General features: G+C 41.3%; 1 protein-coding gene across 1 annotated transcript in view; it reads left to right on the forward strand.

The window, feature by feature from the left end:
• Positions 1-8,354: 8,354 nt before the first annotated feature.
• The window catches only part of PLAAT1 (phospholipase A and acyltransferase 1), a 31,892-nt gene continuing 28,194 nt past the window's right edge, over positions 8,355-12,052 (forward strand). Inside the window, 2 exon segments of the mRNA XM_023214754.3 lie at positions 8,355-8,586; positions 8,589-8,692. Of these exon segments, the coding sequence (XP_023070522.1) occupies positions 8,382-8,586; positions 8,589-8,692 (309 nt within the window). The 5' untranslated portion in view covers positions 8,355-8,381.

Raw genomic sequence — 12,052 nt, forward strand, 5'->3', positions numbered from 1 at the left:
GCTTACCTGACAGTGGGGTAGGGCAAGCATCTATGTCTTAAGGTCCAAGCTTTCACACCCTCTAATTCTAGGACTCTGGATTCTGAGTCATTATTTTCTTTTGGGCCAGAAAATTGGAATCACGGGACACAAAATATGTGAAATTACAAGGGAAAGAGGGTCTTTTCGCTTCCTCTCTCTCTACCCTGGAGTCCTGTACAGGTTGCTTTCTTGTAGTGACCCACATGTCAGGCCTGAAATACATGCCTTCACTTGTGATTGATGTATTAGGCTATGGATAGCTGACGGAAGACATGAAGAAGGAAGCCTATTTGGGCATTGAAATCCTAGTTTCTTTTCCAGACTCCCTTAGAACTTGGAGGACACTGTCCTGGGCCACACCATCAACCTGCCAAAAATCAAGCTTTTGTAAATTATTCAAAAGGAAAAATAAATTGCTAGGTAACACTCGGAGTGTCTGATTTACAAATGTTACATAAAAACCAAGTCTTGCCACTTTTGCAAACCATAAATTGGGATATAAAATCAAGTATGACAGAACTCCCTCTGGCCTGCTGTCACTCCCAACCCCACTCCCATCCATACACCTGCACTGGTCTCTCAGCCAACCTTCTCTCAGCTTTTCTCCTTCTGTCCCAATCTGAAGTATGCATGCCTTTGGCCATGTTTCCTCATCTGCCTTCTATCTGATATACCCTTCTATCAACCTTCCCTAATTATAAAATTGTATACATAATTTTTCCACATAATTATTTGAAAATTTTTTCCTTTAACAAAATAGTAATTAAATTGGAAAGATAAGTCATACAAATGGCTACATATTCAGGATGTAAAGGGTGGGAAAAAATAGGGGCAATTCACAGTGAAAACACTCAATTGAGTGCTTTTAAATCTCGTGGTTTGCTAAATCTCTAATCAGCCATGTGATATGCACAAGGTGTCCTAATCATGGCACTTTATTGGGATGGTGCTTTTATTAATCATACTATTTTATCTTGTCTGTCTCCTTTGCTAAAGTTTAGAAAAATCAAATACTTTCCCAACCTCTCTTGCAAATAAAGGTAGCCCTTAACCCAGTTCTTTAAAAAATATATTTTTTTTGTTTTTAACTGACACATACTAATTGTACGTATTTATGAGAGAAAGTGCAATGTATCAATATATTTACACACTGTGTAATAATCAAATCAGGGAATTTATCATTTCTTTGTGATGAGAACATTCAAAATCCTCTTTTGTAGCCATTTAAAAATATACACATTTAAAAAAATATTTACAATACACATTTTAAATATAACTACAATATTGTTAACCATAGTTGCCCTACTGTACAATACAACAGAAGAGCTTCTTCCTCCTATCCACCTGTATGACCTAGTTCTAATCAAGAAAATGTAAAGAGAAATCTGATAGAAGATTCTCAGGGAGCTATTTGTCTCCCTGTTAAGAGGAAAGTACTGGAGGAAAAGGCTTTTTGTTCAGCAGGTTCCAGATGTTCCAGCAGATAACCTCAAGGAGCATGGCGCCAGGGAGTGACTGCCCTCAGCGTGCCTTCTGGCGGCAGGAGCAGAAGTGAGTTTGCCCACATTCTGCATTCATGATAAACAGTTTGCTGTTTGATCATACAGCCTCCAGTGGAATGCTGAGTTGGTCCCGACCCTCAGGCTTTCGGCTCCCAACACCACTGCTTCCTATTTCTGAAGGGGATTGTATGAAGACGTGATGGTGGGAGCTGTAGCAGCCACCTGGAAGCAAGAAGAAGATCAAGGGACACTGACAGAAGCACTTGATATCCTCCAGGTGCTGAAGTATTCATTCAACAACTAGCTATTGGATGCTTATTACATTCCACGCACTGCACTAGTGCTAGGAATTCAAATGTAAAAATAAATCCCAGCACTTTGGGAGGCCGAGACGGGTGGATCACGAGGTCAGGAGATCAAGACCATCCTGGCTAACTCGGTGAAACCCCATCTCTACTAAAAAAATACAAAAAAACTAGCCGGGCGAGGTGGCGGGCGCCTGTAGTCCCAGCTACTGGGGAGGCTGAGGCAGGAGAATGGTGTTAACCCGGGAGGCGGAGCTTGCAGTGAGCCAAGATCCGGCCACTGCACTCCAGCCTGGGCAACGGTCAAAAAAAAAAAAAAAAAAAGAAAAGAAAAGAAAAGAAAAAAAAAAAAATAATGCCCCTGTTTTCAGGGAGCTTACATTTTAATAGGGAGCAAGCAATAAATATATATCAGGTAGAGTTTAGAGCTATGGTTAAAATAATGAAGCAGGGCAAGACAGCTGAAGAGTGATGGGGTGATATTTTATACAGGTTTATAAAGGAATATCTAACTGATAAAATCACATTTGAGAGACATAAAGAAATTGAGAGAGTGAATCATGCAGATATTGGAGAGGGGGGCAGAGTGCTCCAGGAAGAGGATATGGCACATGCAAAGGCCCTGAAGGAAGGCATGGCTCAGCATATTCAAGAAGTAGCAAGAAGACTAGAGTGGCAAGAACTGAGTGAACAACAGGGAAAGTGAAGGGAATGAGATTAGAGAGTTCACCAAGGTTCAGATCTTCTAGAGGCCTGGAAGTTATAGTAATGACTTTAGATTTTATTTTGAAAGACATAAGAAATTACCGGAAGATTTTGAGCAAGGGAGCAACATGTTAAACATTTTTTTTTTTTTTTTTTTTTTTTGAGACAGGGTGAGGCTCCTGTTGCCCAGGCTGGAGTGGAATGGCACAATCTCGGCTCACTGCAACCTCTGCCTCCTGGGTTCAAGCAATTATCCTGCCTCAGGCTCCCAAGTATCTGGGATTACAGACTCATGCCAGCACGCCTGGCTAATTTTTTGTATTTAGTAGAGACAGGGTTTCACCATGTTGGTCAGGCTGGTATTGAACTCCTGACTTCAGGTGATCTACCCACCTTGGCCTTCCAAAGTGCTGGGATTACAGGTGTGAGCCACAGTGCCCAGCCCATGCTATAAAATTTTAACAGAACCTTTCTGGCTGCTGGATATAGAAAATGCTAAATGAGAACAAGGAAGAAAACAGACAAATAGGCTAGAAAAATGTTACGAAAAGAAGAGTTTCTGGACACAAGTGGAAGTGATGGAGGTAGGCAGAAAGGTTGGATTCTAGATATATTTTAAAGGTTAAAACAACAAGTTTTTTGGAGGGATTTGATGCAAGGTATCAATCCAGCAAGGGCCTATCTTCAGACTTCTTAATATATGAGAAAAATAAACGTCAGCTGTTTAAGCCACTATTAATGTGGTCTTCTCTTACTTGCAGCTGAAAGTATTCTGAATACAACTGGAAGCAAACTATTATTTCTTTAAAGTGCTCTCTTTTTTCCCCCCAGTCTTGTGAGTTCAAACTAAATCACCAGAGTCTTGGATCATTACAAACTCTTGCACAAGGGGTTATCTACATAATTTACTTAATTATTAAACTCCATTTAAAATACATTAGAATAAACAAATATTGAGGCCCAGAGAGCTAAAAAAAAAAAAAACCAAACAAACAACAACAAAAAAACAAGGTTGATTTGCTTACTCGGATTTTGCCAGAGAATTGCATGGGAGAAAAGAAGAGAAACCTGGTCCATAAAAAGAAGATAATTGAAAGCACTTCTTTTAGGTGAAAACAATCAGTGTGAACTAATCTCATTGTTTCTGGTGAAAAGTATGGCTAGTCAGTTGCAAGACTGAGAAAGTCTGGCATATACTAAATGATTTTTAAAAAGAGACCCCTTTTGAAAGCTCTGGATAATAGCAGTGCTGTCTAGTAAAAATGTAATGCTAGCCACACATATATTTTAAAATATTTTAGTAAGCATATTAAAACAATTTTTTAAGCAGGTGAAATTAGCATTTGCTATTTAAACCAATATATTCAAGTATTGTTTCACGTGAGCCCCTAGCCACATTTTAACTGTTCAGCAATCACATGTGGCTAATGGCTATCACACTGAACCGTCCATCTTTAGAAGACCAAAGACCAAAAAAACTCAAAGGAAAACTGTGGGGATAAAACATGAAGTACTTTTAAGAACCCAATAATTTAACTGTGTTTCAACCCAAACGCAGACCATTTCCAAGTTATTAAAATGTAGAGTAAGATTTGAGAAAGAATCTAGGACTTGGCAATGGAAGAGAACATGGACATAGTAATACTCATTGAGACTGATGTAAGGATTAAATGAGATGAGATGCATGTTTTAATAAAAGAATGCTGTATGAATACGCCTTTATGAAATAGCATTACTTCTTTATTTTATTAGAGTATCAGTCTGTGGTTAAATAAACACTTCAGATATTTGCAGGCGATTCTTTCCCCCAAATATCATTATGCTCTTTGCTTTCAAAATCATTATACATTAGGAAACACTGATAAGAAACATATTGAAATCGCCGGGAATAATCAGTGTGGAAAAACCTGGGGGCATTCTCTCCTAACATTCAAGAAATATCTTTCTTTGCACACATGGAAAATCTACCAGAGAGTTTTTGACTGTGGCTACAAATGTGTGGGAAAGGGAAACGCGATGACTCTTCAAGGCTTTTCTGATTACAAATCTGATTTAAGGACACTGTATTCTGAAAGGTACAAGTACATATAAATAAATAAACATGTTTTTTTTTTTTCTCAGTCATGTCTGAAATTTCTGAATTTCTCTGTAATTACACATCGCAGGGGAAAAAGCACCTCATCCATGCCTGCGCAGAGCAGCTCCCAGCAATCTGTCGACTTTTCACAGCATAGTAACCCACGGATCGCTGCCTTAGCTCTTCAATAAATACTGTAGGCTGTGTGTGCGCTTACAGAACTTCACAGGTTTCCATGGTTACATGAATTTTAGTGCTAAAGCACATTTACTATCACTTTTCTTGTCACCAAGAATCCTGTAAATACCTGTGCTTTCAGATTTTGTGCAGAAATGTAGCATTTTGTAGAGGACAAGTCAGAATTACCTTTTCCCAAACGCACTGTATGATTTTCCTGTAGGGCAAAATCCCCGAAATCATTGATATTTGTAGCCTGTTTTTGGTTATGCACTTTTATTTATTAGACTAATAAAAGACAATAAAGGTTTGTCAGTAGCAATAAATTGTCAGTACCACTTTTAAATGACAGATGTGTATATTATTTAAATGTTACAATTAATAAATAAGATAACTTGCTCTGAATTTAAAATGCAAAGAGAGAAATAGGAAATGCAGAAGTAGGAATATGTTTATATTTAGCCACTTCTTCCTAAATATGGTGAAATTTAAAAATAATTTTCAAGTGTATTTTTGTGTTATACCCATAGCTTAAATTTAATCTTTCTTATACATACTAAGCTTTTTGTATATTTAAAAGACCTTTTCACAAATCTATGAATATGGCAGGCTATGTTATTATTTTTCCTGTTTCGTATATGTATAAGCTGAGGCTCGGAGGTTTAACAAACATGCCTCTTGTCATACAGCTGGCAAATGGTAGAACCAGGCTTAGAACCCAAGACTCATGACTCACGGCGTTTCCATTGTCTTTTTTCTGAGAAGAATGCAGGCGACTTCTTATATAGAAGACATAGCCATGTTCCTCCTTCCTGGCCACATGCTGATAGATTTCTGTGCCTCTGGTGTAGCCTCCATTACATTATTCTTTTCTTCATTCGTCCCTTGACTGCTCCACAGACTTGGCTGAGCCTAATTTACCAAGCTTAGTCATTTCAAATGAATATAATCATCAGGAAGCAGCAGTTGCAGAGACATTACCTAGCTTGGAGGTGCACTATGTGAAAAATCTGTAAGCAAACAGATTTTCAGTTCCAATGACATTGACCAAAATATACAAAGCAGATTGAATTAGAGGGTTAAGTAATTTGTACAGAAAAAAATCCAGTCTGAGCCGACAGGTGGCCTGGACATTTCAGTCAAGAAAAAAGCTTTTACTTTAAGAGCATAGATTTTGGGGGCTGAGGCTGGAACTATTGGAATGATTGTCTTAACTCTTACATACCAGCTCACAAAAAACGTAGCCAACCATCTCTGCATTATCTTGGCAAATATTTCAGTTATTTGTGCAGCTCTTTCATTTTTGTGGTTTTGAAAACCTATTTAAAAAGGCTTTTCTTTGGCTGTCTGATAAAAGAGGGAGTCTGGGTAGAGGAAGAGCTCTTGCCTAAGAGGCCTGACTTCAGTTCTATCCCAGGAGACCTGGAGTACAGCGCTCCACATCACAGTCCTCACACCAACTGCCAGGACCTGAGCAGTCACAAGTTTGCTGTGAGGATCAAATGAGACAACAGAATCACAGTGCTTTGCTAATTGTAAAATATGCGCAAAACATACAGGGCTGTTTGAGGCCTCTGTCTAATATCACACAATGCTAACTGGTTCTAGTTTCCATGTGTTAAAAGGCAAATTGTGATTTTTTGTCACCTTATAGGGCTTTTTCTGGAATGTGAACTTTATTCACTTAACAACAAACAGGACTAAGTCATCTCCATTATGCTTATTTCAATGTGTTTCAACTCTTTAGGCAGCAACAGAGAATACCATCCACACAGGGCTTCATTTATAATGGCCAAAATAATAGGAACTGTTTATTCAATTGCAATTTAACATCTGCTCCAATCACAGCCCCTGAGGTCCCAGATGACAACTCTGGATTCAGACAACCTTTGCCTATTACTGCCCAAGGCAAAGCCCTCATTCTTTCTAAATGGAAATTTTAATTCTCTGCTGCTCATCCATAGAGTACCACCGATTGATCAACTCCCTCTCCAATCCATAGAAATGAAGAGAGAACTCAGGACTCTCCTGAACTACAACGCTTTCTACAGTTCTCCTATAAATTCCACTCAGGCATTGAATTGAATTTGTTCTTAACCAAACGCGTATTATCTATACCTGGCAGGAATCTAGAAGTAAAATTACAAGATTTATTTCATTTTAATTCTATTATGAAGCATTTAATCACAAATACCCTGAAAATGAAAAGATAATTTATCATTTTACCTTGACTGAGCAACTCTCCTCACTTCACATTCATGAATCCATAACGCAGAGAGGAGACTGGATGATTAAGTGTTTGATTAGAGAAAACAGATTAACCCAGCAAACATAATAAATTTAACTCATAAGCAGGATAGCTTTATAAATCCTCACAATAACTCTCCTGTATAAAATCATGAACCACTTCCTACAGTGATGACTCAATTGAAATAGTTGAGAAACATAAAGCAAATGCATGTTTATGGCCTTCTCTTTGAGACATTAAAAGGGTATTTAAAGGCATATCTGATTCAGCTTATAACTCTGAATATATATTAAGGAACATGTAAGAAAAATACTAATGCATAAAAAAGCTATAACCTCTCAAGTGTTCTAGTTTCCACTCTGTCAATAATTACACGTTTTCAATGTCCTTCTGTGTACTGTTTCCAAAGGTGCCAATCCAGACCCAAAGTTTCAGATCACTCAGATTCGCCCTTAACCTTCGTAACACAACCCAGTAGCTTTATGAAAAAAGTTGCATATTTAGGTAGTTGCTATCCCATTATGACAAAATACATAAAATTAGCGAGATATTTTAGCCTTCAAATAAGTGGGAAAAAATCCTTTTAGCTGCGATTCCATTTACATCAGAATAAAAATCTTAAGTTATGACTAGGTTGAAGCAACGTCCTGTTCTGTGCTCCATAAAGTTCACTTAGTCTTCAACGCTTCCTTACTTAGCTGGTTAGTATTCCTGGCCTCTCTTTTTTTAGCAGCGAGAAACAGGATACTGTCCCTGCCCCAGCTTTATTTTTAAACTCACAGCCATATCCTGGAATCTCTGTTGGCTATCTGGCGTGTGTGTGTGTCTGTGTGTCTGTGTGTGTGTGTATGGTATGTGGTGTGTGTCTGCAGTGAGGTTGTTTTAGGGCCAGTCCGTCCTCCGCCACTTTGCTGACTCAAAGACCCAGAGGCTTTCTTGGGGTGGAGGTACCAGGATCCCCTGGGCCTTAAGGGAATTTGTGTTGAGCGAGAAGAGTGCGTGTATTCATGATGGGTGTATCCGAACATTCCTGGGCTCACAAAACTGATTATCTTTATAACCGCAGCGCCTAGCACAGCTCCTGGTGCCGTGAAAGTTGGCTGCGGGAACATCCAAGACCAGGGTGCGGCGCCGGGGGCGGCATAATTGGTTACGCGGCGCTAGCGCGGCGCTTTGGCCGTCGGCGCTGGAGCGTGTGCGTCGCGTGCGCGTGCGGAGGCGGCTGCGTCGGGGAGCACGAAGAGGCGGCCCCCGGCGGTCGGGCGGGCGAAGCGGGGCTCCGGGCCAAGCGAGGTCTAGCCCGAGCGACTGTGCCCCGCCTCCTGGGCGGAGCGGGCGGCTCCCGGATGGTTAGAGCCTCGTGCCGGCTCGGCAGCGCCCGGACGCCAGGCCCAGCGCGTCGGCGCCCTGGCGTGCGGGCGTCTCCGAGCCGCGGAGGGGCCGCCGGGACCGTTTCAGCGTGGCGGCGCTGGTGCTGGCGTTGGCCCTGGAGGACGGCCCTGAGTGGTGGCCGGCGCCTGCCACCCGGGTCTCTCCCGGGTACAGATGGAGTCGTCCGCGGCCATCAGCGGCAGGGTCGGCAGCTGCGAGGCCATGGGAGACCCCAGGACACACGCAGCTGCCTCCCGGTGCGAGAAGACCCCGGCTTAAGAGTGAGGTGTGCTGGGCGGAGTGGGGAGGACCTCGAGGCGCCCCGGGCAACCAACCGTGTTCTAACCAACTGGCAAGTGGGGAAAGTTGACGTGATTAGAGAGTAACGGGTCTTATCCAACCTCCTGTACTTCACAGACTGGGGAACTGAGTCCACGGGGCGAGAGACTCGCTTCCCTAGGTTACACAGCTATTAAGTGGCAGAGCTGGGACTAGAAACCCAATGTGTTTAAGGCTTTTTAAACCCACTGTCCTCACTGAAGTGAATACGGATAATAATACAAGTAATTATTATTGTATTAGATGTTGGAAACTTGGATGGTGAGATTCCTTTGGCATTCGGGACTATTCATATGACTCGTGCTGGAAAAAGTCACTCATGTTTTCTGTGGGCTTGGGTTCCTCATTCCTTCATGCAATGAACATTTGCTCCGCAGTTATTTGTGCAAGGCGCTCTAACCGGAGACTGAAGGTACAGAGCAAGCTTGTCCAACCCGTGGCCCACCAGCCGTGTGCGGCCCAGGACAGCTTTGACTGCGGCCCAACACAGATTTGTAAATGTTCTTAAAGCAGTATGAGATTTTTTTTTTTTGCGCCTGTTTTTTTTTTTTTCTTTTCTTTTCTCATCAGCTACGGTTAGTGTTAGTGTATTTTATGTGTGGCCCAAGACAGTTCTTCCCGTGTGGCTCAGGGAAGCCAAAAGATTGGACGCATGGTATAGAGAAAAACAAGAAGCATCCCTCCATAGCGTATGGCCCAAAAGAGACAGTTCCCCAGACACCAGTAGCTGAGGCAGATATGGGAGGGGGATGGGCCATTAGGTATGATGCCTGTGGAAACTAAAAAAGGCGGATCGGAGGAAGACAGCCCGACCTGGGGAGTGGAGGAGGGAGCGGGAGGAGGTGGTATCCGACCTGGATTTTTAAAGATTGAGTCATTTGGGGCACTTGGAAATGGGCATTCCGGGTAGAAGGTTCAGTATTAACAAAAAGAAAACAAAACTCTGAGTGTGAAGAAAAATGGATAGTTTGGTTTGCCTAAAATGTAGGGATTAATAAGGATGCCAGGATTCTAGGGCGGGAGACCAAGATGGGGAGTCAGTGGTGGGAAGCCCTGGAAGATTCCAAGCAGAGCATGACAGCGTTGTGGCAGCGGATAGTTAATTTGGCCAAGGAGTGGAACCCTCATTTGTAGCGTGAGAGTGTAGGACCAAGGATCTTTGCAGTCCTGAGAGTCTGTGAAATAGCCAATCTGGGAATACAGGGCTTCATGGAAACATCTCAGTGTAGGATTATGGATGGAAAGTACAGCTGGAATGGGAAGAGGCCCAAAGCGAATTAGAAGCCTTGGACTAGGGGTAGCCTGTGATCATCTGCTATTGTGGTTCAGACTTCCGGTAACGTTCTTGGGAGTACTTGTTAAAAAGTGCTCTTTGTGTTCCTGTAACTTAGGTGGCCTCTTAGGCATGAGCAGGTGTTCATTAGCCTGTCCCTATCAGCAGGGAACATTTATTTCTTTTGATGCATCCCCAGGGACCAACGTAGAGCTATAAAGACAGCAGCCTGTTTTGCCAGTTGGCCAGTTGAAATGGGAGATTTCTTTTTATTTATTTATTTTTATTTTTAATTTTTTTTATTATACTTTAAGTTCTAGGGTACATGTGCAGAACGTGCAGGTTTGTTACATATGTATACATGTGCCATGTTGGTGTGCTGCACCCATCAACTCGTCAGCACCCATCAATTCATCATTTATATCAGGTATAACTCCCCAATGCAATCCCTCCCCCCTCCCCTCTCCCCATGATAGGCCCCATTGTGTGATGTTCCCCTTCCCGAGTCCAAGTGAGCTCATTGTTCAGTTCCCACCTATGAGTGAGAACATGCGGTGTTTGGTTTTCTCTTCTTGTGATAGTTTGCTAAGAATAATGGTTTCCAGCTGCATCCATGTCCCTACAAAGGATGCAAACTCATCCTCTTTTATGGCTGCATAGTATTCCATGGTGTATATGTGCCGCCTTTTCTTAATCCAGTCTGTCACTGATGGACATTTGGGTTGATTCCAAGTCTTTGCTATTGTGAATAGTGCCGCAATAAACATACGTGTGCATGTGTCTTTATAGCAGCATGATTTATAATCCTTTGGGTATATACCCAGTAGTGGGATGGCTGGGTCATATGGAACATCTAGTTCTAGATCCTTGAGGAATGGCCATACTCTTTTCCATAATGGTTGAACTAGTTTACAATCCCACTAACAGTGTAAAAGTGTTCCTATTTCTCCACATCCTCTCCAGCACCTGTTGTTTCCTGACTTTTTAATGATTGCCATTCTAACTGGTGTGAGATGGTATCTCATTGTGGTTTTGATTTGCATTTCTCTGATGGCGAGTGATGATGAGCATTTTTTCATGTGTCTGTTGGCTGTATGAATGTCTTCTTTTGAGAAATGTCTGTTCATCTCTTTTGCCCACTTTTTGATGGGGTTGTTTGTTTTTTTCTTGTAAATTTGTTTGAGTTCTTTGTAGGTTCTGGATATCAGCCCTTTGTCAGATGAGTAGATTGCAAAAATTTTCTCCCATTCTGTAGGTTGCCTGTTCACTCTGGTGGTAGTTTCTTTTGCTGTGCAGAAGCTCTTTAGTTTAATTAGATCCGAAATGGGAGATTTCTTACACAAAGATTACAGACTTAACCTTCATGCCACTCTTTATTATAAACTATTCATAAACATAATATATATTGTGGTGATCATTTTACAAACTATTCATAAACTATATATAAACAATTCTTTGCAGATGGACTCTTCAATGAAACTTTTTTACCATAAAGATTGTAGTAGAGTATTTTATAAACGTGTCTTTAATTGGTTCTGTATTTTCTCATACTTATAAAGCATTACATTACACAATTTGCCTGAATGAAATTGGTAGATGTGGTCCATGTAAATCAACTTACCCAATCAGACAGGTTATAGGTATTTGCCTAAAATCTGAGCCTGGGCACCTTGGAGATATTCTAACCTCGCCTGGAACCTCCCCAACAGGAAAGGTGCAGGGATTCTGGAGCAAGGTTCCACTTCACATTACCTTCTGGTTTTGCATGTGAATGCTTAAAAACTTCCTGTGGTGTTATATGAAATATGTATTTGTGTGCTTTTGCAGCTGCTCCATCTAATAGTATTTGAGAAGGGGAAAAAAATGAAATGTTGCCTAGTAGAAATTCCTTTGATTAATGATGTTAATCAATAGTATAGAAAAGAGCATGAACTCTTGAATAAAAAGGGACACCTGAAATTGAATTCCAGTTGTGTCGCTTACTACCTGTGCAACTTTAGGTCTGGCACTTAACTCATCTGAGTCTCACTTTCC

Source organism: Piliocolobus tephrosceles, chromosome 2 (assembly GCF_002776525.5).
Source record: "Piliocolobus tephrosceles isolate RC106 chromosome 2, ASM277652v3, whole genome shotgun sequence".
Taxonomy (NCBI): Eukaryota; Metazoa; Chordata; class Mammalia; order Primates; family Cercopithecidae; genus Piliocolobus; species Piliocolobus tephrosceles.